This window comes from Eptesicus fuscus, chromosome 18 (genome assembly GCF_027574615.1).
Source record: "Eptesicus fuscus isolate TK198812 chromosome 18, DD_ASM_mEF_20220401, whole genome shotgun sequence".
Classification (NCBI taxonomy): Eukaryota; Metazoa; Chordata; class Mammalia; order Chiroptera; family Vespertilionidae; genus Eptesicus; species Eptesicus fuscus.
This window is the reverse complement of record NC_072490.1, coordinates 2,622,101-2,646,546: the sequence shown is the minus strand read 5'-3', so window position 1 is coordinate 2,646,546 and position 24,446 is coordinate 2,622,101. Positions and strand designations below refer to the sequence as shown.

The 24,446-nt window shown below is 44.7% G+C and overlaps 1 protein-coding gene and 1 long non-coding RNA gene across 6 annotated transcripts in view; one reads left to right on the top strand and one right to left on the bottom strand.

The window, feature by feature from the left end:
• Positions 1 to 24,446, top strand: part of DCAF1 (DDB1 and CUL4 associated factor 1) — a 58,719-nt gene that overhangs the window by 31,743 nt on the left and 2,530 nt on the right. For 3 of the 5 annotated variants that reach the window (XR_003614123.2, XR_008554466.1, XM_008155225.3), the window contains 15 exons: positions 188 to 346; positions 2,850 to 3,029; positions 3,524 to 3,733; positions 4,340 to 4,509; positions 7,637 to 7,761; positions 8,688 to 9,951; positions 10,455 to 10,653; positions 11,591 to 11,673; positions 12,454 to 12,538; positions 14,647 to 14,880; positions 15,466 to 15,559; positions 16,016 to 16,120; positions 16,301 to 16,374; positions 16,887 to 16,988; positions 20,659 to 20,911. Coding sequence is in view for 3 of the 5 variants with exons in the window: in XM_008155225.3 (XP_008153447.1) it covers positions 188 to 346; positions 2,850 to 3,029; positions 3,524 to 3,733; positions 4,340 to 4,509; positions 7,637 to 7,761; positions 8,688 to 9,951; positions 10,455 to 10,653; positions 11,591 to 11,673; positions 12,454 to 12,538; positions 14,647 to 14,880; positions 15,466 to 15,559; positions 16,016 to 16,120; positions 16,301 to 16,374; positions 16,887 to 16,988; positions 20,659 to 20,911 (3,337 nt within the window). In the remaining 2 variants the exon portion in view is untranslated. Of the gene's footprint in view, positions 1 to 187; positions 347 to 2,849; positions 3,030 to 3,523; positions 3,734 to 4,339; positions 4,510 to 7,636; positions 7,762 to 8,687; positions 9,952 to 10,454; positions 10,654 to 11,590; positions 11,674 to 12,453; positions 12,539 to 14,646; positions 14,881 to 15,465; positions 15,560 to 16,015; positions 16,121 to 16,300; positions 16,375 to 16,886; positions 16,989 to 20,658; positions 20,912 to 24,446 lie in introns of those variants that run through there. The other 2 variants (XM_054708050.1, XM_054708049.1) reach the window with 2 other exon arrangements.
• On the bottom strand, positions 4,540 to 24,439 carry LOC129147128 (uncharacterized). Its single transcript, XR_008554468.1, has 3 exons — positions 23,797 to 24,439; positions 23,230 to 23,574; positions 4,540 to 5,008 (listed from the first exon to the last, which is right to left on the bottom strand). It is a non-coding gene; the product is annotated as an uncharacterized LOC129147128 (long non-coding RNA).

Sequence of the window (24,446 nt, the reverse complement as noted above, 5' to 3'; positions counted from 1 at the left end):
CATTCACATCAGATGGCTGTTGTTGTATTGGCTGTTGTCATTTCTTTATTCAGTAATTTAAGGGAAAAGAGGTCAGTGCCCCTGGCTAAATAGTCAGGTATTGCATATCTTAAAAATTCTTGTGGCACACGGGTTGAAAATTGCTGTTCTAGATAGTTCTATGGTAACATGTGTCACCTTTGTTTAGCACCTAGCATCTCTCCTGCTCCATAACAAGTTTGCCACAGAATTTGTTGCACATGGTGGAGTACAGAAATTACTGGAAATTCCTCGTCCCTCTATGGCTGCAACTGGTGTATCCATGTGCTTGTATTACCTGTCCTACAACCAGGATGCCATGGAAAGAGTAAGTCCAGTCCATTCAGGTATATGGGAATGGGCTGGGTGGGTGACAGTCTAGCATATTTATAGAAAAACTTTTGGATAAGAAAAAAAAAAGAATAGTTGGAGTAAATTTTTTTTTATTTTTTTTTATTTATTTATTTTTTTTTTTTAAAATATATTTTATTGATTTTTTTACAGAGAGGAAGAGAGAGGGATAGAGAGTTAGGAACATCGATGAGAGAGAAACATCGGTCAGCTGCCTCTTGCACACTCCTCACTGGGGATGTGCCCGCAACCAAGGTACATGCCCTTGACCGGAATCGAACCTGGGACCCCTCAGTCCGCAGGCCGATGCTCTATCCACTGAGCCAAACCGGTTTCGGCGTAAATTTTTTTTTAACATTATTGTTTAAAGTATTAATATATAGATTTATATAGGTCTCCTTTTCCCCCCATTGACCTCTCTCAAGCCACCTCCACCCCCGCTGGAGTAAATTTTTTAAAAAAATTATTTATTGGAGGAGGGGGAGGGAGAGAGAGGTGATTTATTGTTCCACTTATTTATGCTTTCATTGGTTGCTGCTTGTATGTGCCCTGACCAGGAATTAAAACCAGTGACATTTTGATGCACAGGACAATGCCCAACCAACTAAGCCACACCTGCCAGGGCTGGAGTAAATTTTAGTGTAAGAAGCAAGAAGCGCCAAAACCGGTTTGGCTCAGTGGATAGAGCGTCAGCCTGTGGATTGAAAGGTCCCAGGTTCGATTCCGGTCAAGGGCATGTACCTTGGTTGTGGGCACATCCCCAGTGGGGGGTGTGCAGGAGGCAGCTGATCGATGTTTCTCTCTCATCGATGTTTCTAACTCTCTATCTCTTTCCCTTCCTCTCTGTAAAAAATCAATAAAATATATTAAAAAAAAAAAAAAAGAAGCAAGAAGCCTGAATGTCTTTACAAAGATTTCTAAAAATATAAAATTGTTTAAGAAAAGTCCTTTTCCCCCCTGAATCTATGGGGGCGGGGAGGAGAAGCAAGATGGATTGGGGTTTTATTTAGTTTTTGCCATTTCTGTTGCATTAAGATTAGTCTTGAAGCTCTTTTAAGATGTCCCTCAGTGGTGTTATATTTTGCATTTTTTAGTCAATTTATTATAAAAACAACAGGTGGTGCTTTGTGTGTGTTAACAAATAGTTTGTGGTGAAGATAGTAAAATCATTTTAGTTGGTTTCAGGGCTCCACAACCAGTCTAGTTATGTTTTTTCAGTTTAGATTTTTAAAAAAATATATTTTATTGATTTTTTTACAGAGAGGAAGGGAGAGGGATAGAGAGTTAGAAACATCGATGAGAGAGAAACATCGATTAGCTGCCTCCTGCACACTCCCTACTGGGTATGTGCCCGCAACCAAGGTACATGCCCTTGACCAGAATCGAACCTGGGACCCTTGAGTCCGCAGGCCGACGTTCTATCCACTGAGCCAAACCAGTTAGGGCTAGTTTAGACTTTTTTATTTACTGATTTTAAAAAGGTATAAGCTGCCTGATCAGTGTCATTCACTGGTTGAGCGCCAACCTATAAACCAGCAGGTTTGATTTTCAGTCAGGGCACATGCCCCCGTTGCAGGCTCAGTCCCCAGTAGGGGGCGTGCAGGAGGCAGCCGATTGATGATTCTAATCATTGATGTTTCTATCTATCTCTTCCTCTCCCTCTCTGAAATCAGTAATAATATATATATATATTAAAAGGTGTAAGTAGATCGTACATTTAAAAGTAATGGGTCCCCAGACACCCTTGGGAGAATCTGGTTATTTCTATACCTGGAACATTTTCCTAATATTTTATGTGATGTGGCTCTTTTGGTAGAGTGAAGTTGGTAAATTCTTTTGGGCCTGTGTCTTTGTTCCTCTTTGCATGTGTATTAATAAGGTAATGTTTTGATTTTAATGTTTTTTCCTCTTGAGATCAACATTATGCAAGGGTATGTAGTCTTTTAAGAATAGTAACCTAATTATGTGTGCACATATACAAAGCAATTATGGCTAAGATAGAAAGTACCAAGCAGACCTGGGCAATGCTTTAGACAGCCTTGTCTGCCCACAGAATGTGTGTGGAATCAGTGAGCGAATGGGTGCTGCACTTGTGGACTTTAGTATCGGAAGGCTCAGTCGCTTTTACCACCCTGGGAAAGTCCCTTACCTCTCTGAGCCTCCTCCTCATCTGTTAAGTGGGAATCCTAATGCCTGTGTAACAGCATTGTGAACATTAAAGGATGTACATATTTGCAAAATTTGGTAGTGAGTGTAGGTCAAATTTAAATATTTATCTTAAATGTAGGTTGTTTTCAGGTTTGGACTAGATTGTTATAAAATTTCATTTGTAACTTAAGCTTTAAACTCAGAGTGACTTGACCAGGAATGATCATTGTATTGTGCACAAGTATCTATTGACACTGGTGAATTTGTCATCTTTTTGCAAAGGTTCTTTTACCCCCAAAATTTAAAAATTGTTTTATTTTTATATTTTTCAGGTTTGCATGCATCCCCACAATGTCCTGTCTGATGTGGTGAACTATACCCTGTGGTTAATGGAATGTTCTCATGCCTCAGGATGCTGCCATGCTACCATGTTTTTCTCCATCTGTTTCTCCTTCCGGGCCGTGTTGGAGCTCTTTGACCGCTATGATGGTCTTCGCCGACTGGTGAACTTGGTGAGGTTCTTCAGTGGCTTCTCTTTGCAGGAAGTAGGGGTCCTGCTGGTCTTGGCTGCCCTTCAGCAGCATTGAGAGGAGGCTTACTGGAGGAAGTCTGCTATCTCTTTTTCTCCCTCAGTCACAGGTTTCTCTTCCTCTTAAGTGTTTAGAGGACTCTGTGCCAGTATAGACCTGCCTTGAATTTAGTAATCTTATAGAAGGAATTGCAGTCAATAATCTTTCTAAAAGCAAAAGGTTTTGTGCCCGTATGTTTTTAAACAGGATCGAAGGCTATGTAATCTTTCAGTATGGGTTTACTGTTTTGCTTTCATGTGGCCACTCTTAGCATGTATGGGAAGATGTGCAGTGTTATTGGCAGTCTGTTGAACATAAAAGTTCACTGAAATCTTTTCCCTTCTTTCTTCCTATTTGTTGTCTCCTCCCCTTTACCTCCCTTCTCCCCCCCCCCCCCCCCCCGCCTTTGTCTAATTTTTTTGCTTCTTTCTTAACAGATCAGTACTTTGGAGATTCTGAATTTGGAAGATCAGGGTGCACTTCTGAGTGATGATGAAATATTTGCTAGCCGCCAAACTGGGAAACATACTTGCATGGCCTTGCGCAAGTACTTTGAGGCTCACCTGGCCATTAAATTGGAACAAGTGAAGCAGTCACTTCAGAGGACTGAGGGAGGCATTCTTGTGCATCCTCAGCCCCCGTACAAGGTGAGAGGACCTTACTTGGAAGGAACTGTTAATGCTCTATACCTCTTGTGGGCCTGAAACTCACAGTCACATCAGCGGAGTCTGCAGAATGTGGATTGTTGTGTTATACTTGTCCTTTGTGGAGGCAGGTTACCTGAAAATGGATGCAGCAGGTGGATTTCAAGGATGCATTTTATTCCCAGTTGTGAGTTGCTACTTCTCTGGGATACTCATGAACTGAATGTGTGTAACTTCATTTCTCAATCATTTTTGGACTTGCTACGTTTTGGGATGAAGATTAGTATTTGCATGTTTTAAAAATCACAAGTTGAAAAGAAACCCATTATTTTACATGCTGCTTTTTCTTCTTAAGCTGGGAAATAGATGCATGCACTAGCAAATTGAACATTCTGTTACCTTTTTGGACAAAATGTATTGTGAGTCTTGTTATAAATGAAAGATTAAACATTCATTTTTTCACATGTGGGCTATAGACGGAAGGATTGTGGAAGTTGAAAGCTATTATTACTTAGCTTTTTTGTTAAAACCTGTTGGTCATTGAGCTGCGCTGGAGCAGGTAGCAGGCAGATGATAGAGTTCTTTAATAATATGTCTCTCTCCTCATAGGCATGTTCGTATACTCATGAACAGATTGTGGAAATGATGGAGTTTTTGATAGAATATGGCCCAGCGCAGCTCTACTGGGAACCCGCTGAAGTCTTCCTCAAACTTTCTTGTGTTCAGCTCTTGTTGCAGCTTATCTCTATTGCCTGCAATTGGAAGACCTATTATGCCAGGTGGGACCAGAGGGAGGTTTCCAAGGAAATTAGATTCTGCTTTCTGCTGAGGTTGATGTTGGTTTCACATAGTGTATGCTTAACAAGTACTTGGTGAACAATATTGAAATTTTGGCTTCAAACCTGAGAAACTAGATTAAGCATGATGATACCTTTTTTAATTTATAGACGATTCATTTATATTTATGGTCCTGGTGCTTATAAATACTGCACACAGGCAGGGGTCAACTTCTGTACTCTGAGAAGTTACATAATTTACATGGCGACAGCGCAGAGGTAGGGTGGAAATCCTGTCTTGAGACTGGGGTCCAGTGTTCTTTGGTATTAGACTTCAGATGTCTCTGCTGCTTGACAGTCATATATAATGTTTATTTTATCCTCACGTGAAAGTGTATTTTTTGCTTTTGATGTGATTTTTCACAGTTCAGTTAAAAGCAGTCAGCAGAGCAGGATGAGGCTCCGAGAGGACAGCTGATCGAATCAGGAGGGTGGGTGGGTTCTGTAGGAGGAGGATGGAAAAGGAATTAAAACGATATTTTGGTAAAGATGGAGTCTGAAGAGGAAATAAAATAAAGTTTTTATATATAGTGGTTCTTTTTAAAAATATATTTTTATTGATTTCAGAGAGGAAGGGAAAGGGAGAATCATTGATCGGCTGCCTTCTGCACCGTCCCTCCCCACCTCCCCCACTGGGGATCGAGCCCACAACCCAGGCATGTGCCCTTGACCGGAATCGAACCTGGGACCCTTCAGTTCCCAGGCCAACGCTCTATCCACTGAGCCAAACTGGCTACAGCTCTCGACTTTCCCCATCCATTGCCATAAAGACAAGAGAGTCTATTTATGGTGTGTGTAGTTTGTTTGCTAAATCCCAGGACATTAAATCCAGGGGATACTTTTGGAGCATCCAGTTTCATACTCTTTCATACTTAGGACCACTTTCCCATATTAAAAATTATTGAGAACTCCAAAGAGCTTTAGTTTTGTGTTATATCTGGCGATATTTATCATATTATAAATTAAAACAGAAAATGTGACTATATTTATGAATTTATTTAAAAATAATATGAATCCATTGCATGTTAGTATTTTTTATGAAAAATTTCCAAAATAAATCAAATGACTTCAGCAAGTTTTTAAAATGTCTGGCCTAATCTCTTATATTTGCTTTTACATTCAATCTTTTGTGCCATCACACATGACATAGCCCCTGGATAGCTCCGTGGTACACTAGTGAGACACTAAGGGTGGGACAGGAAGCAGCATCTCACCATTACTATGGAAACAGCTTTCCTATCACAGAACCTTCTGAGGGCCTCAGAGACCCCCAAAAGTTCCCCAACCACACTTTGGAAACAGCTGTTTTGGGGTATTAAAGTAGGTTATTGTATTTACTTTGAGAATTTTGTTTAAAAGGTGATGAAAGCTCAAAAGATAATGAGGAAGGTTATAAATACATTTTGGAGTGGTAAAACCTTACATGGATTATTAAGAATATATAAATGTGTTTGGAATATGTCCTTTAAAAGTTTTTTTTTTTTTTAAATATATTTTATTGATTTTTTACAGAGAGGAAGAGAGAGGGATAGAGAGTTAGAAACATCGATGAGAGAGAAACATCGATCAGCTGCCTCTTGCACACCCCCTACTGGGGATGTGCCCGCAACCAAGGTACATGCCCTTGACCGGAATCGAACCTGGGACCCTTGAGTCTGCAGGCCGACGCTCTATCCACTGAGCCAAACCGGTTTTGGCTAAAAGTTTTTTTTTTAAATAAAATTAAATATTTGTTTCTGCTTAGAATATATAAAGTCTTACATAAAGAGAGAAGAAATTATTTTTAGCCACTGTTAATTTCTTCAGTCTTTCTATAATGTATGTAAATGTACATAATTGAGTTATAGTATTTAATCATATTCATCTTTTTTATGAAATATTTTAAAATATAGAAAGGTACATAGAATGCTCTGACTGCTCCATACCAGGGTTGGCATGTTGCTGTATGTGCTTCTCTCAGAGTTCTTTTGCATTTCCTGCCTCCCCAGAATGGCCAGTCTTCTGAATGTGGAGTGCGTTCTCTCCATCCATGTGTCCATACTACACATTGGTGTGCACACGAACACTAATCTAGTCCTCTTTTGTATGTTTTTACATTATATTTATATTGCAGATTTTTTCTCATGTTTTTGAGTTTTATATATGTTAATATTTATTTGAACTCTTGTATTACTATCTACAGTTTGTTCTATTGGTGGATATTTAATGTTTGTTGTGGGTCTTTATTTTTATTTTTTGCTTTCAAATGAATGGTACCATAAAACTCTTTGGAGTCTTTAGCAAATATGTCAAACTCGCAGCCAGTGAAATGAGGCATGCAGCCCACTGTCTGCGAGTTTGAGATGCTTGCTAAAAGGACATGATGTGTACAGTTGAAAATGACCTATCGTTGTTTTGTCCCATTGGCAGTATATGGAGTTTCATTTCTCTACCTTCTTGCCAGTACTTTGTATTTTCAGATTTTATATCTTAACGTTTTCTATTCATTAATGTTGAATTTTTAGCCTTTCCCCTTGTCCTTTAATAAGAGTTCTTTGAAAACAGTTGTCAGTACCTGCAGAATAGCTCATCATTTGAGTGTATCATAACTAATACATGCATTCCTGTTGTCTAGGTAGGTTTTCTAATTCTTTTGCTATTCGTTTGTATGATGTGATAATGGACATCTGAATTGTTTGTATGTCTGATTATTTCCTTAGGACAGATTCCAAGCGGTGAAATTCCGGGGCCAAAGGTTAAGAACATTTTAAGAATCTTGTTTCATATTGCAGATTATTTTCTAAAAAGAGTGTCCTAATTTCTCCCCCACAAAAGTTGGAGAGCAGTAGACTACATTGTTACAGCATTGGGGATTATTCTTAGTTTGCAATCTTAGCAGTTTGATAGGTGAAAATGCCATCCCCATGTTTTTTTGCAAGTAATGTCACAGTGACTTATAAATCATCTTGATGTTATGGTTAGGGACAGAGCCCCACAGGTAGTGATTCTGATCCATTCTCTCCCCCTCTTTTTAACTTGTTTCTTGTGGCTGTACCCTATTTCCCTTTGACTAATTCTTCTTCCTGTCCAGGAATGACACTGTGCGCTTTGCTTTGGATGTCCTGGCTATTCTTACTGTTGTGCCCAAAATCCAGCTCCAATTGGCAGAGTCAGTGGATGTGCTAGATGAGGCTGGCTCCACCGTCTCCACTGTAGGTAGGTTGTACCTGGCCATTTTGTTACTGGTTGGTCTGGATTTTGTCCCCTTTGCTATTCTGTTTGTGGTTACTTAACTGACCTCAGTAGTAAGAAAAGAAGGTAGTAGGGGAGGGTACCTTGTCTGTCCCATCTAAGTCATGCAGAACAGCTTCATATAACGGAGTCATGTTAGTGAACTCGTGTTCTGAGTGGTACAGGCATTTCTGCTGTAATAGTGTAAACCTTGTACTCTGCGGAGTCACGTGCTGAAAATGAGGTGTATAGGAAAAATGGTTGGGGCAGATAGGAAAAACTTAAGCTGCTTTGTAATTTAATCCCTAATAAAATTAGTAATTGGCAAGCAGCTCAGAATGGATATCATACACAACAAAAGGAATATACACGGTTTGAAAATGCTCCACTCTATTAAGCAGGGCTGATGAGGGTTGCTGCTAAAGTGAGCATGGAAGTAGCGTAACCGGCTGTGGGTCCTGGGGTGCACCTCCCGGAGAGCAGCGCAGGGCACAGCCACTTGTTTTTGACTTTCCTCACACATAGCAGAAAGGTTCCGCTGCCCCTGGAGCAGCCAGGCTGAGGGGTTTTCTTTCCTGTTGAAGGTTTAATTTAGTCCCACTATTTTTCATCTTCTTACCTAGGGAAAATTGCATAGTAACCTTAGTGACCCTCACATAGTATTGCCTTCATTCCCCTATTTAACCATTGTACGTGAGGTATTGCATTATAAAGGTACATGATAGTACAACTGATTGCATTTTACACAAACAATTCCTTATACATTTTAAAAAAAAAAGTGTGGTAGTTTTAAGTGGAACAAAATGAATAGAACTTTAAATTTTGACTCTGAAACAACCATTGAAGTTGGCCATTAGTTTTGTGAGAGATAATATAAAATGTATTGTCTCCCCTCTCCCCTTTCCTATTAGGTATCAGCATTATTTTGGGAGTGGCTGAGGGTGAGTTCTTTATCCATGATGCTGAGATTCAGAAGTCAGCACTTCAAATTATCATCAACTGTGTGTGTGGCCCGGATAACCGAATTTCCAGTATTGGTAAATTTATCTCTGGAACTCCTCGGAGGAAGCTGCCTCAGACTCCCAAAAGTAGCGAGCACACCCTGGCCAAGATGTGGAATGTGGTCCAGTCCAACAATGGCATCAAGGTGCTTTTGTCCTTACTGTCCATCAAGATGCCCATCACAGATGCAGACCAGATCCGGGCCCTGGCCTGCAAGGCCCTGGTGGGCCTGTCTCGAAGTAGCACTGTCCGGCAGATCATCAGCAAGCTGCCCCTTTTCAGCAGCTGCCAGATCCAGCAGCTGATGAAGGAACCTGTGCTGCAGGACAAGCGCAGCGACCACGTCAAGTTCTGCAAGTATGCCGCCGAGCTCATCGAGCGGGTGTCAGGGAAGCCCCTTCTCATTGGCACCGATGTGTCCCTGGCACGACTGCAGAAGGCAGATGTTGTTGCCCAGTCAAGGATCTCCTTCCCTGAGAAAGAGCTGCTTCTGTTGATACGAAACCATCTCATTTCTAAAGGACTTGGGGAGACAGCCACTGTGCTGACAAAAGAGGCTGACCTGCCCATGACTGCTGCCTCCCACTCTTCTGCCTTTACCCCAGTCGCTGCTGCTGCTTCTCCTGTCTCTCTCCCCCGAACCCCTCGCATCGCCAACGGCATTGCAACTCGACTAGGCAGCCATGTGGCTGTGGGTGCCACTGCTCCTCCTGCCCCCACTGCCCATCCTCAGCCACGGCCCCCCCAGGGCTCACTAGCTCTGCCCGGCCCGTCTTACGCGGGCAACTCCCCTGTGATTGGTAGGATCAGTTTTATCAGAGAGAGACCATCACCCTGCAATGGCAGGAAAATCAGAGTGTTGCGGCAAAAGTCGGACCATGGCGCCTACAGCCAAAGCCCAGCCATAAAAAAGCAGTTGGACAGGCATCTTCCTTCCCCACCGACGCTGGACAGTATCATCACAGAGTACCTGAGAGAGCAGCATGCGCGCTGCAAGAACCCCGTTGCCACCTGCCCACCTTTCTCCCTCTTTACTCCTCACCAGTGTCCTGAGCCAAAACAGAGGCGGCAGGCGCCCATCAACTTTACCTCCAGACTGAACCGCAGAGCGTCGTTTCCAAAGTATGGCGGGGTGGATGGCGGGTGCTTCGATAGGCACCTTATCTTTAGCAGGTGAGGAGGCCCTCTCAGCAGTGATTAGTCCAGAAAACCCTTTATTGGCCTGAAATACCAGGGATGGTCACTTGATGTGAATAAATGAGCAATGTGACTGTACTCCCTTTTGTTAACCATGGGTTCCTTGTGTGATGGTTCAACATCTTAATTGACTACTATGTGTTCTTATTACAACTAGTATGTTTTCTAGAGCCTGTGGGACCTGCTGTCTCTAGGATCCCCAGCTTGTTTCTGTGCTGGTCCAAGTGGTCTCTTTTGGTTCTTTACAAATCTTAGGTAAAGGTCATGGGGTTGCAGGCTTTAAACATGGGGACTTTATTGTTTAAACTTGTGGAGAGAGGTCCTTTTCTCTCATTTGAAATGAAAATGAACTAAAGGTCATGTGTTGTGATATATTTGAAACAAAAGCTCTGTTTTTTTTTCTTTCTTCCTTGTAGCAGAGTTTTCTTTTTCTGAGTCCCTGCACATTCTTTGTCTCTGATTCTCTTTCCTTGGTGTAGGTTCCGTCCTATCTCAGTGTTCCGGGAAGCCAATGAGGATGAGAGTGGCTTCACCTGCTGTGCATTCTCAGCCCGGGAGCGGTTCCTGATGCTTGGCACCTGCACTGGGCAGTTGAAGCTCTACAATGTGTTTAGTGGACAGGAGGAGGCCAGCTATAACTGTCACAACTCGGCCATCACACACCTTGAACCTTCCAGGGTAAGGGTCCCATCCTAGGTTGTTCACCGTCATTCTTCCAAGATGGGTTGGTGAGCTTTGGCCCCATTGGCTGGCTGGCTGGCTGTGTACATAAAGTTTTATTGGAACATAGCCATGCTCACGTGTTTATGTATTGTTTGTGGCTGCTTCTGTGCTCCAAAGTGGAATAGCTGCAACCATGTGGCCCATAAAGTATTTATCTGGCCTTTTAAGTAAAAGTTTGCCAACCCCTGTTCTAAGACCTGGAGATATATCTATTATCCATATATCTAATCTGTCTACGATCGATCGATAGATATATGTGTTTGTATATATCTACGTATTTTAATTTGCCTCAGTTGGAAAACTGAGATTACCAACTATGAATATAAAACTTCTCTTTTTATGTCAGAAATCTCAAATTACTGTGAATTTTAGGAAAATAAGCATTGTATGATTCCAGTGGGTCATAGTTTATTAGAACTATTTTGTGGATGGAATTGACACCTTTGCTATTCCTAAAAGTCAGGACTATTAAGATGACAGGATAACTTGCCTCATTTTAGAGTGAAGGAGGCTTACCCTTTATTGAGTTTTCTCTCTGAAAAACCTTTAAGAGTCCTAGCTAGAAAGTGTAGCAAATGGTTTTAGTTCACTGATATTTCAAGGGTGAGGAATATGGCCAAATGTTAATAAACGAGGAACCATTTGGTCTCTTTCCAAGTTTCCCCCCTCTTACCTTAGAACTATTGTATTTTATATTATTAGCTCAGGAGGACTTTGTGTTATCTTAAATGCAGATAACTTTTAGGGTGCATGTACTTATGTCCTCACACTTTCTGACCACTTCTTGGTTCCTGGGAGTTTTTCTTTATAATTCAACTATATTTTTAAAATTGCATTTTAAAATTCTAATGGCAGATAGTGAAACTCAAGTTGGGCCTCCTCCTTCTTTCAGGACGGGTCCTTGCTGCTGACATCTGCTACTTGGAGCCAGCCTCTGTCTGCACTTTGGGGAATGAAATCGGTGTTTGATATGAAGTATGTATCTACTTGTACAACCTAGTCTCTGTGTTCATAGTTTACTGTTTATACCCCCTTCATCCTATTCTTAGAGTCAGAGCCTTTGGGAAAAGAGAAATGCTGTGAGTTATTGCTAGTTTCTCTCTTCCTCATCTGTGGCTTACGTTTAATAAGATAAGATTTTATCTTTCTTAATTCCTAGATATGCTGACTAGGAATATACATTCCCATCACACAACAGACCCTTCACTGATCCAAAATGGCAGATCATTTATTTTCTCCCGTTTACATGTGACAGCTGCATTCTTTGCTGGGACATATTTCAAAGGCACATGTGCCTTATTAGTCATTTTTGTTGTTGTTAATCCTTACCCGAGGATATTTCTCCATGATTTTTAGAAAGAGTGGAAGGGAGAGGGAGAGACAGAGAAACATTGATGTGAGAGAGACACATCGATTGGTTACCTCCTGCACCCTGTCCAGGGATGGGGAACCTGCAACTAAGGTACATGCCCTTGACCTGAATCAAACCCGGGACCCTTCAGTCTACGGGCCGATGCTCTATCCACTGAGCCAAACTGGCTAAGGCTATTAGCAATTTCTTTAATCATGTAATTCCCATTGATTATTTTGCATCTGCTTGGATGAAGGGAATTTTCTTTTTAATGTTAAGTGTCTGATATTTTCCTCTCTGGGAGTGAGAATCTCCAGGTGAGTGTGGCTGGGCATGAGCCTGAGGATCACCTTTATTTCCAGTCAGTGAGGGATTATGTCCTGAGTCCTTCCGCTTGTCCACAGGCATTCCTTCACAGAAGATCACTATGTGGAGTTCAGTAAGCACTCTCAGGACCGGGTCATCGGCACGAAAGGAGACATTGCCCACGTAAGTACTGAGCCCTCTGCTTTCACACTTGTTAGGCCTTGTGTATACTGAGTGTTCTGGACTGTGTGAGGACTTAGGTCCTGGGCAACTAGAAATCACTCAGCGATATTCTTTCTGGTTAGGGTCTGGAGGTGTAAGGAAGTAGTTAGGGATGAACAGGAACTTAATCTGGCAAGTTGAGAAGATGTCATTAGTACAGCAGATACTTTAACCCATTGTACGCCATAAGCGTCTGTAGACGCAAGCTGCAGACCTCCACATGCCACACGTGTCCATAAAAAAAATTGTTTTTCCTAAGTGGCAGTCCTGACCAACTTTAAAATAACTTTTCGTGAGAATTTTCAGCTGAAAATATTCAAGAACACTCAAATTGTAATATACTTACAATATTCATTGCAAATTGATTTTTTAAATTACATTCAAAATATCGTGGCGTGTGGATGCATGGTAGTTAACTGGTTAAAATACTAAGTTTTAGATGAAATAAAGTCCCTGCCTTTATGGGCCTCACTGGGGAGACAGTAAATAAAGAAGCAGATAAGTGGTATGTCAGGTAGGTGCTGCTGAAGAACAGGAAGCAGGGTAACGGTAGAGAGTGCTTGTTAGTGTGCGGAGTACTTGTGTTTACTCTGGGATAGCTGGTGTGCGTCAGCGGTGTCTGGAAGGAGGTGTGGGTGCCATGCAGATATCCAGTAAGGCAGCAGGAGACCCCAGGAAAAAGGTGTGCCCTAGAAGACCAGGGAAGACTTGTAAGAAAGGATGATGGACTGGGTCAGAACTGCAGACGCGTTCCATACGATGAGAATTGAGAGGTGACCTTTGATTTAACAACATTGAGGTCATTGTTAACTATGTCAGGAGCTAGTTCCATGCAAGTTTCCATGGGATAGGAACCTGATTGAGTGGGTTCATGAGAGGAGGAGAGAAGCAGATGGCACTGAGTATAGACCGGTCTTTTGAAATGTTTTGCTGACAACAAAGCAGAGAAGTGGGTAGTAGCTTGAGGTGAGGGATACGGGGTGGTGAAGTGTTTCTCCCAAGCTTTTGTGGTAAAATATGTGGAAGAGTTGAAAGAATAGTGCATGTACCTATCACCTAGATTCACCAGTTTGATAATTAGCCATATTTCTGTGTAAATGTGTTGTTTTTCTGAATCATTTGAAAGTAAGTTGCAAACATCATGACGTTTTATTCCTGTCTTACAGCGTATACTAGTATATCCTAACAGTAAGGACATTCTTACATAGTCACACTCTGTTATCAAGGCTAAGAAAATTCATAGTAATTCCCAAATGTCATCCAATATCCATTCCATACTCAGTTTTCCCGATTGTTCCTGATATGTTCGGTTTCAAATGTTTTTTTTTGTTTTTTGTTTTGAACCAGGATCCAGCCAAGATTCACATATTGCATTTGGTTGTTATGTCTCACTAATGTTTTAAAGCCAAGAATCATTTCTCCAGTTTTCATGACATTGACTTTTGAAGAGACCAGGCTAGTTGTCTTGTCCCATGATCTGGATTTGTTTGTTTCCTTGTGGTGTCTCCTTATTTGTTTCTATATTAAAGGAGGATCTTTTTTTCAAAAAAAAGATTGAAAATTTTATAGTATGTCTGTAAGCTGATGGGAAAGATCTGGTCTCTACATGGGCTGCACATTGTAGACTTGGAACTTTCAGTATTTAGGGCTAAAGTATGTACATTGGGAGATTTTAAGGAGAAAAGCGTACTTCATTAATGCCTTTCCCCAAAAGTTACCCTTAAGATATTCTGTGGATAATTGCTGGTTAATCCATATGGAGAATCAGTTTCAATCTTAGAAACACTTTGTTTCTTGAAAGGGGGTGGGGAAGAAGAGGGTTTTCTTTCCCCTGTTGCAGTCACACTTCTCATTGTCCTCCCTGTGAGGACTCTTCAAACCTTGAATGGGAACCAAAGCACTTACACTTGGCTGTGATGGTTGTGGTCTTCCTATCTCCCAGTTATTTTGTAATATCAGGGCTTTTGTAATTTTGGTGGGTTTTAGAAAGCTTGGGAGAGATATTTTATACAACTTCTCTTTGAATTTGTCGGTCTGATTTTTCTCTTCCCATCCCTTCTTCTCTAAAGATTTATGATATTCAGACTGGCAACAAGCTGTTGACTCTGTTTAACCCAGATCTTGCCAACAACTACAAGAGGAACTGTGCCACCTTTAATCCTACAGATGATCTGGTCTTAAATGATGGCGTCCTCTGGGATGTCCGCTCTGCGCAGGCCATCCACAAGTTCGACAAGTTCAACATGAACATCAGTGGTGTTTTCCATCCGAATGGGCTGGAGGTCATCATTAATACTGAGATTGTATCCTTTATCCTGTACCCGTGTCGTACTTTCCACTTCTCTCTTTGTGATAGAGAAAGAATTTACTCTTTTGTCAGTACCTGTTGAAAGTACACAGGTCCCACACCGGCAACACTCGGGTGCCCCTGCTTTGGTTTGAAGTGCTGGCGCGTCTCCAGGGCACTCCGACCGCTGGTAATTACCGGTGACTCTCACTAGCACATTGTGTTGTGAAAACTGACCAGATTCCTGCTCTTCGTTTTCCCAAGTATCGAAGTGACTTTTATCTGTCTTCAGAAGGATTTACCTTTGCTCTATAGAAGTCAACTGCTAGGCTAAGAGTAAAATGAAGTTCTATTGAGAGGAAGGCAACTCATGTAGCTTTCATGTATGTGAGGATACTGAAGGAGATTTTTAGGGACATTATTCTATAACCTGCTTTTATTTTACCCTGATCTCATTGACTTTTAAAACATTAATACCAGTAGGAGGGGGGAAAGCAATATTTCAGAATTCCCACCAGGTTGTTAGATAGGAAGTCTTGTATAAAATAGTTTTTCTTAAAAAATAAAAAATAAAAGTTTTCCTTGACCACTCCCCTCCTAGTGGGACCTTCGCACTTTCCATCTTTTACATACAGTCCCTGCTCTGGATCAGTGCCGAGTGGTGTTCAACCACACAGGGACAGTGATGTATGGAGGTAATACACTTTTTACTTTCGTTATTTTCTTTCTCCCTTCTCTCCCCCCTCACTTAGTTTGAAACTTCCTTTTTGGAAAGTGCTCTCAAATGTGAACTGGAAAGCATTTGAAAGTTCTTGTATGAAAGATAAAATGATATACAAATGATGACAAAAGAGAAGATGAAAAATATGTTGATTTAGGGTAAGAGGCCACTGGCTTTGAAGATAAGTAAATCTTGTATAGAAAGCGATTCCATATGTGTATCATTACGAACTTAAAGGAAAAGCTTTGCATTTGTTGTCTTGTGATGTTGTCCACCTTCACCCTTCGCCACTTGTTGGGAGCTAGACGAGAGGTTAAGGATATTGTTTGCTGTTAGTTGGGATTTGCAAGGACGACACCTGTGAACAGGGGATGCTTTGATTCTAATAGTGTTGCCCTCCCCTGCTCTTTCCCCCTTTCTTTCCCACCAGCTATGTTGCAGGCAGATGATGAAGATGACTTAATGGAAGAGAGGATGAAAAGCCCTTTTGGATCATCCTTCCGAACATTTAATGCAACTGACTACAAACCTATAGGTAAGTGTGAAGGGGCAGACCTTGATCGTTTTGTTATATTTTGATGATGTAATTTTCATTGAAAAGCAGAGGAGTTAGGGAAATATTTGTGACCAATTGCCTTGAATTCCTTGAGAAGAAAAGCTGATTTTAAGGTCACAGCAATAGTCCAGTCCCGAGCCTTGTCACATTGTTTTCCAGCAACCATCGACGTGAAGCGGAACATCTTTGACCTGTGCACAGACACCAAGGACTGCTACCTGGCTGTCATCGAGGTAAAGGGCGCTTCGGAAGCCTGCTCTTTGGTTGGGATGTTTAGGGTCACTGCACCACAGGGATTTTGATCGATGTGAGATATGTTATAAAGTGGCTGCATTCCTGATGGGAGGTTATTGATAACCTCATTTGCTGGGGTTTGGGAGACCTGCAGTGTAAGAGAAATAAGAAAATGCTAATATAAAACTGCGTGCAGAGTCCTGTCTCCTACTATCTTGGACTCACATGTCACCCTTTTTTAGAGGTGTCTGCCCCTCTCACCAGAGCAAGACAGGTTTGTTCCAAGGATGGTGTCTCTCTTGTGTTTATATCCCTCACTAGCCCAGCCTTCTCTTCCTATTTTTCATTCCTTCTCTGTGTCCCAGGTATCACATTTTCAGAATCTTAAGAATTTGGGGAGTTGGGGCCTTTGATAGCTGCAGGGTCAGGGTGCACGGGTGCTAATCAGAGCCGAGGTGTGGGATGTGGTAGGCCTTCTGAAGACTCCTGTGAACTGGGTGCTCTGTTTCAGAACCAAAGCAGCATGGATGCTCTCAACATGGACACGGTGTGCAGGCTGTATGAAGTGGGCAGGCAGCGCCTGGCAGAGGACGAGGACGAAGAAGAGGACCAGGTCAGTGTCTTTGAAGTTTCTTTCTCCTAACGCAGTGGTCGGCAAACTCATCAGTCAACAGAGCCAAATATCAACAGGACAACGATTGAAATTTCTTTTGAGAGCCAAATTTTTTAAACTTAAACTTCTTCTAACGCCACTTCTTCAAAATAGTCTTGCCCAGGCCGTGGTATTTTGTGGAAGAGCCACATTCAAGGGGCCAAAGAGCCACATGTGGCTTGCGAGTCGCAGTTTGCCGACCATGGTCCTGACGTTTAGAGAGGCCATGCTCTTCTGCTTTTCGCTACAGGGGTTTTTAAAGAACAGCCTCTGCTACCTGTTGGCATATTCTGAAAGCCCGGCATGTGCCCTTGATCCCTGGAACTCAGAAGGAAGTAGGTTTTATGGCAGAACCTTAACCAGTACCTGATGGTCCTGTGCGCTCCACTCTGTTAGGACCAGTGTCCTGGCTGACTCACGATGTCAGTTCCATTCACAGTTTCCTTTCAGAGTAGCAGAGCAGATAGAGCTTACAGGGAAAGAGAGGACTTCGATGCTTTTGGAAATTAAACCTGTATGAAATGTGAGTGGATAGTATGTCCCAGGGAGTGTTAGCTTTTCCTTTCCGAGGCGATTAGTTTATGGTCATGTGCCAGGTGCTTGCCAGCACAGTGTCCGTATCGGTTCCAAAGAGCTTCGGCAGATCTTTCCTGTTTAACATCAGTGACCAGGGCTTCACTTGCTTGTTGCAGAGTTGGGTTCCTTTTGTTTTTTCTCCTCCCGCTGTGGTGTTGCTTAGTTTTGGTGCTTGTCTCCGCTTTAAGGGCAGAGGTGCTCTGGGTGGGGAGGGGCCACCGCAGGACAGGAGGAAGCTCTCCTCCAGCCTGCCCTGCTCTGGTAAATGCTGCTCCCTGGCGACTGAGGCAGGAAGGAAAAGGAAGTGTCCTTGGCATGGACAGCGAGGGTCAAGAGCAGCAGGCTCCAGAGGGCCCTAATGAGTGGCCTTAGGCCCAGTCTGTGAAGCCCGCAAGCATTCCGGCGTGGAGACTAGGTGTGGGTGTGGTGTGCAGTGGGGGGTGAGTTAGCATTGCTTCTGCGTCGCACAGGATCTGGGCACGTTTCCTACCTACTGCCGCCATGGTCCATGGCCCATTTCATATGAAGGACATCCATTTGAAAACTGATTTCACCCTTAAGTCCTTGGTGTTTTGATTTAGAGATGTTTTAGTGGGATAGGGGAAGGGAGAGGGAGATAGAAACATCAGTGATGAGAGAAAATCATTGATTGGCTGCCTCCTGCACACCCCCTACTGGGGATCGAGCCCGCAATCCGGGCTTGTGCCCTGACTGGGAATTAATTGAACTGTGCCCTCCTGGTTCATAGGCTGACACTGAACCACTGAGCCAGGCCGGCTGGGCTAGACCATATCTATTTAAGCAAGTTTCCTTAATTCTGCCGACTCACATGCCCTCCTAGAATCACGCAGTTGTGTTTTGCTGCATTTACTATCTCCAGCACAGTTCTCCTCACTTCTCCCCTTTCCTGTGTGTGCTTCACCTGATTTTAAAACTGGAGTCTTACTTTTCATGTGTCATTTGCTATTTAAAGTGTTGTCCTCATCTGCTCTCTGCGAGCAGGTCTCCTCCGGTGTCCCAGGTGTGACTCAGTGCGTAGGGGTGCAGGCACCTGGAGCAGCACCTCTGAATTTGCCTTCCGCCTCAGCACAGCACACAGCCTGACGGTCAGCGGCCATCTGATCCGGGCCTGGCACACAGGCCTGTATAAATGTGACAGCTATAATCTTTGGTTCTTAAGGTTGCTAGGCTGCTGGCCTTCAGGCAATTTGATAGGAGCGGAGATAAGCCAGCCACTTATCAAAGCTCCTGTTATACACTGGAATTTTGGTATTTGTGTTTTTAAAAATCAATTAAATCCAACTTTGATGTTGGCTTTTAGGAAAATTACAAAATCAAAGATTAGTAATTGATCATAGTTCCTAGATTTTGAAAAGCCAATACTTTTCAACTAATAGTTCACCTTACATTTATATTAAAAAGCAAGGGGCTAATACTCTTTTTCTCCATCCATTTTGGAACCCGGGACCACTGCATGCTGTGCCTCCTACGGCCAGGAGCGGGGGTGGGGGGGACTGCTCGTGGGTCACGCTCCTGCTTGTAAGCCTGGTCAGGGACGCCTGAAAGGCTGCCTTTTTTTTTTTTTTAAGTTTAAAATGTACATTAGATTTTTCAGTGAGAAGAGAGAAAAAAAAGTATTTACAACTCGGAAATGAACTTGTAGCTTTTAAGGACAGTTAACACCGGAACAAATGTCAAAAGGAAGAAAAGCAGGAGTTTAAGTTTTACAAAAAAAGGCATATTGAAATATCATTACATTTTTAGAAAAGTTATTCTGCTATTCTTTTTTAGACTCCCATCTTAAAGTGTGACCAGACGTTTGTTTTTCTAAGGGATGGGTTATAGTTTTGAAGGGAATACAGGCTAAAAGCTCTTTAACTCAGAGGTCTTGTGCTTCCTGGCTCTTCATTGGGGGCATGTCACAATTCCTGGGGAACCTTCCTAAACTCCACCCTGTGAGCCTCATTTGTAAGGACTGGCTCTGGGGGTCCTGAATGTGGTTTAGCATGTGTGTTTTGTCAGGTGATTCTGATGCTTACACCTGAGCAGAACCACTGACTTAAGTCACACCAATTAACAAGAAATTGGGATTCTACGAAGTTGGTATTGGTATTAGATAGTCAGCAGTCATTGCTGGTATTCTGGAAGATGGGCAGCACATGGAGCTTCTGGAAGGGATAAGGTCGCAGAGAGCTGTGGACCGGAGATGGAAGGGGAAGGGAGACTGCGGTGAGCTGGCTGATGGAGTAAGTGGATTTTATATTTTATTTATTATTGCAGGAAGTAGAATCTTTTTCCTACTGGCCAAGCTGTTGATACTTGAGCAGGAGGATAAGTGACTGACCGTTAGTAACATTTACCCGGAAACACCTGTCATCTTGGTCAAAGCTAAGAGGCGCCGTGTCCTCTTCTGCTTGAAGGGAAACAGCTTGGATACTAGTGCAAAGTGGAATCTGTGGCGGAATGCAAGGGCGGACAGTTTCTCTAGCACAGAACACGGCTTATCTGTGAGTGTTCTGGACGGTGAACGTCTGCTTTGTTTGGTTCAGACCCTGCTGCTTATGGCAGCACCGTGACAGGTCTATTCACGTCCTTGCGAGAACGTGAAGGGCTGAGGAGCTGATGGCTCAGCAGCTGTTCTTCGTTTTGTTAGGTAGGAGAACAGGCAGATTCCAGGGGCAGAAGCTTTTGTCCAGTGCCGCCTCTGATTTCACTTGGTTTGGTTGGTGCAGGACTGAGAGGAGCCAGCCCCTTTGGGGTCATTAGCTAGGAGGCTACACCATCAGTGGCAGAGGCCTCCGTAAAGCGAGTTTTGTTTCTTTGGGTAGGGCTGCGTGACCAGTAACGCCTTCATGGAGTAAGTCATCCTGTCTGGTGTCTTGGGGGCCATGTACATGCCGGCCGCTGCCTCACTGATGAGTCTGCTGGCTCTGAGTCTGTGCTAACCTGGTGACCCGCTCTCTACTGGCAGTTCCCTCCCGTCCTTAGGGAAGTGGGGCAAACTCCCCAGCCAGGCCTCTGTTTCCTCCTAACGGACCTAATGCTCTCTTACCAGGAGGAGGAGGAGCAGGAGGAGGAAGACGACGATGAAGATGACGATGACACCGATGATCTCGATGACCTTGACACTGACCAATTGCTGGAGGCGGAGTTGGAGGAGGATGACAACAATGAGAACGCAGGGGAGGATGGGGACAATGACTTCTCTCCCTCTGACGAGGAGCTGGCCAACCTTCTGGAGGAGGGAGAGGACGGGGAGGATGAAGACTCCGATGCAGACGAGGAAGTGGAACTGATCCTGGGGGACAGTAAGTCCAGGACGACCGTGGGGCTGAGCCTGGGCCTCCAGGGGAAGATGCCTTCCCTGTGCCAGCCCCGCCCAGTGTGGAAGCCACACCAGGAGTTCTCTGCTCCTTCCCTGTCCACCCCACCCTCTGGCCCCTGAGAAAAAGCAGTTTTCCCATCTCTGACCTCTGCTCTCCCATCAGACTATGTAACCAAACAGCTGTTCTCTCTCATCTTTAAAACGGAGGCCGGCAAATGATTTCTGTAAAGGCGGGACAGTAAATGTTTTACTTTGTGGGCCACATGGTCTCTGCTGCCGCTTCTCAACTCCTCTGTTGTGTGAAAGCAGCCAGACACGCGGGTCATGGTGCTGGCTGCCTAGAGGGTGAGCCTCAGAACAGAGGCCTGAACCTGCTGGACCGCTCGCTCCTTCCTACAGCAACAGAAGCCTCTTGTGGGCCTTTCTGTCTGCTTTTGCCTTAAAGACCAGGGGGCACAGGTTTCTTTGTGTTTTTTTTTTTTGTTTTTTTATCTTCCTCCCCCCTCTCTATTCCAAGTTAGAAAAACTCCCTGTTTCCAGCAATATCCCAATAGGAAGGCTTCTGAAGTCAGACTGTCCCTGACTAAATGCTAAGGAGTCTTGAGGAACCAGCCGACAGTTCTCAGGGTCTGCCAGCCCCGCAGCTCACGAGTGTTTCCAGAGGACACGGTGGGCAGCATCTCTGAGGTCACTGCCTACCTGACAGCGTAATCCCTGCGACAGCCAGCCATTTCCATGTAGCTAACCCGGCCAGTCTTCCACAGCCAGGGCGCGTTACACCCAACACAGCCACTAGCCACGTGGCCGTTGACACTGATGCATCGTTCTAAAAACTCACGTTCCTCATTCCCATGTCCACATTGCCAGTGGCAGGAGACTCGTGTGGCTGCCCTTGAAGGGCACCGATCCAGAACACTGACTTCACTATGGAAATTGTATTGTGCTGGCCTGGGCCCAACAGATGCCAAGTGTCTTTATAGTAGATGTTCGGTGTTGATAACCAGGAGCAGGAGAGAGATCTGACACATGCTTCTGGCCCTCAAGATTGAAGGCAACTGGCTGAGGGCAGACTGTCTTTCTCACCGTCCTCTGTGGGCTGGGAGGGAGTGCCATCTGCTGTCGACCAGCTTCCGTTGTTTCCATGCTGGAGGTTAAGGTGATTCAGTGAAGGAAGCTTGCTTTGTCCCTAGCCATGGTCAGACTAAGGGCCAAGGGACAGTATTGACACTATCAGGGCAAGTTTTACCGAACCTTTTCCGTCATCGGAATAGTGACACATAGGCCCCAGTTCCATTTCCCTCCAAGTACAAGCAGTAAGGTAGGCTACGGAGCAGCGGGTGAGGTGCCCGCCATGAGCCTCACTAATTCTCCTTCTTAATTGGAATATAAAGCCACAAAGCTTTATTTGGCCTGTAGATTTACTGCCTCCTCTAGCTTTTCCTGTTTAGTTTAGGAAACCTTTCTTTCCTAGTCCCCAACAATCTGGAAAACCTTAGTTCTGTCAGCAGCGAGAATGTTACTTTAACTTGGTGGGAAGCTTTGTGATGTAGAAATGCCAGAATAGATGGCAACTCGAGGACGCTTTAGCTTGGGCTCGAGAGCTGAGGTGGTGACAACAAGGTGGCACCTGCAGCGTGCGCGCCATTGCTCGGTTTTACACCCACAGCTGCTCGCAGGGCAGAGCACTCTCTGGGCCCTTGTCTGCTGGCCCTTCGCTCACACGGACCTCGCCGTTTGGGGCTTGTGGAGCCTTTTAGGATCTGACAGAGCCATCAAGCCTAGAAAACCACACCTTGAGCCCCGCCCACCCCTGCAGAGGCCTGGGCCCCACCCCTGGTGCTGGCTTCTCTACGCAGAACCCGAACTCCCTGAGGTCTCTGTTCCAGTCAGTTCTACCCCCTGCCCCCCAAGCCTGTATGTTACAGAGCAACAGGCTAAACCAGGCGTCCTCAGACTACGGCCCGCGGGCCACATGCGGGTGTTTTTGCCGTTTTGTTTTTTTACTTCAAAATAAGATATGTGCAGTGTGCATAGGAATTTGTTCATCATTTTTTTTAAACTATAGTCCGGCCCTCCAACGGTCTGAGGGACAGTGAGCTGGCCCCCCGTTTAAAAAGTTTGAGGACCCCTGGGCTAAATAGTGCCAACATGGTTCCCATCTACAGGGCCTTTCCGAAGGCGAGGGCCTGACCAGGGTCTCTGAGCACTTAGAGGCGCTAAAAGGCTGAGGTGGGCAGAGGGCGAGTCCTGACCCCTGAGCACCAAGCCCTGAAGGTTCTCAAATCTGCACCTGACACTCACGTGCTTCAGGGCTGTGCCATGATCCTCCAGGGCTTCGGTCCTGGGCCGGGCGCAGGTGCCGGGAGTTGGTCTGGCAACGGTGGCTCATAGCGGGGGCACTTGGGATATGAGCTTGGCTCTGGGGAGTGGGCCTGCCCTTCCCCGCTGCACTTCCTCCCGAGTCCTGGCAGCGAGGAGGCCGAGGCGGCTGTGTGATCAGCTGTTGGTTCTGTGATCTGATATGTGCTGTGTCTTTTCGGCCCGGGAACACTGGTTTTTCCGGCCACCTCTTTGCTTCTTTTCAGGACTTCCTTGAGTCACGGCCATGCTTTTCTTGATTTTACTTGATCCACTTCCGTTTCCTTCCTAAAGAAGATTGTAGTGAATGAAGGTTTGGGAACACGCTTCCTCAGCTTTTCCGAGTGGATTCAGTCTCTGGGCCCAGCAGCTGTCCTCTCCTGTGGGAACTTCAGGGCCCGGGGCATTTGGGGGGCTATAGGGCAGGGTCTGCCCACTCCTGGGGAGCCCTTGTTAAAAACCATTTCACAGCTGTGAGTAATCAAAATGGGCCGTAGGCCTTCCCCTTACCTTCTTCACTCAGCAAATTAACCAGAGTCGTGAGGAGTTAGCTACTAGGCTTCTCTCCGACTGTGGCCAGCCAGACACAGCTCCAGGGCATCCCAGCTCGTCCCGTTGCCTCCAGGCACAGGGGCCAGGCCCGGCTACTGCTGCAGCCCTGCCCGCTGTAGGGAGTCTGCTCCCTGCAGATTAAGTTGAGAAACTGCAGGGCACAGAATCCCAGGTTGACAATCTCTGCCTTGAGCTCTTTGGGGAAGAGGAGCTAAGGCGTTAAAGAGAAATCTCCTTCTTGCTTGGGCTCAGGTCCTGGGCTCAGATAGGCCTGTGCCCAGCCCTTAAGGACTACAGAGGCCCAAGGGCTGTGGGGCTCCCTCTGCTCCCCTCAGCCTGGCCCCTTTGCAGCTTTTCAAAGCATCATGGGTAGAAGCTTGAGGGGGGTTTGCCTGGTCCCTTAAGGGTCTGTATGTAAGGCAGGATGAGCCGCTAGGACTCAGAGGACACCACATTCAGGCCCTCTGAATGGTGAGAGCAGGAGGTCCCAGGGGTGACTGGCCAAGAAGTGAATTCTCCAGAGCCTGCTCCAAGGGGTGGGGTGGGTGCCTTTTCCTTTCTGGAAAGGTCACTGGTTCCAGACACAAGTGTATGCACCTCAGGCGCTT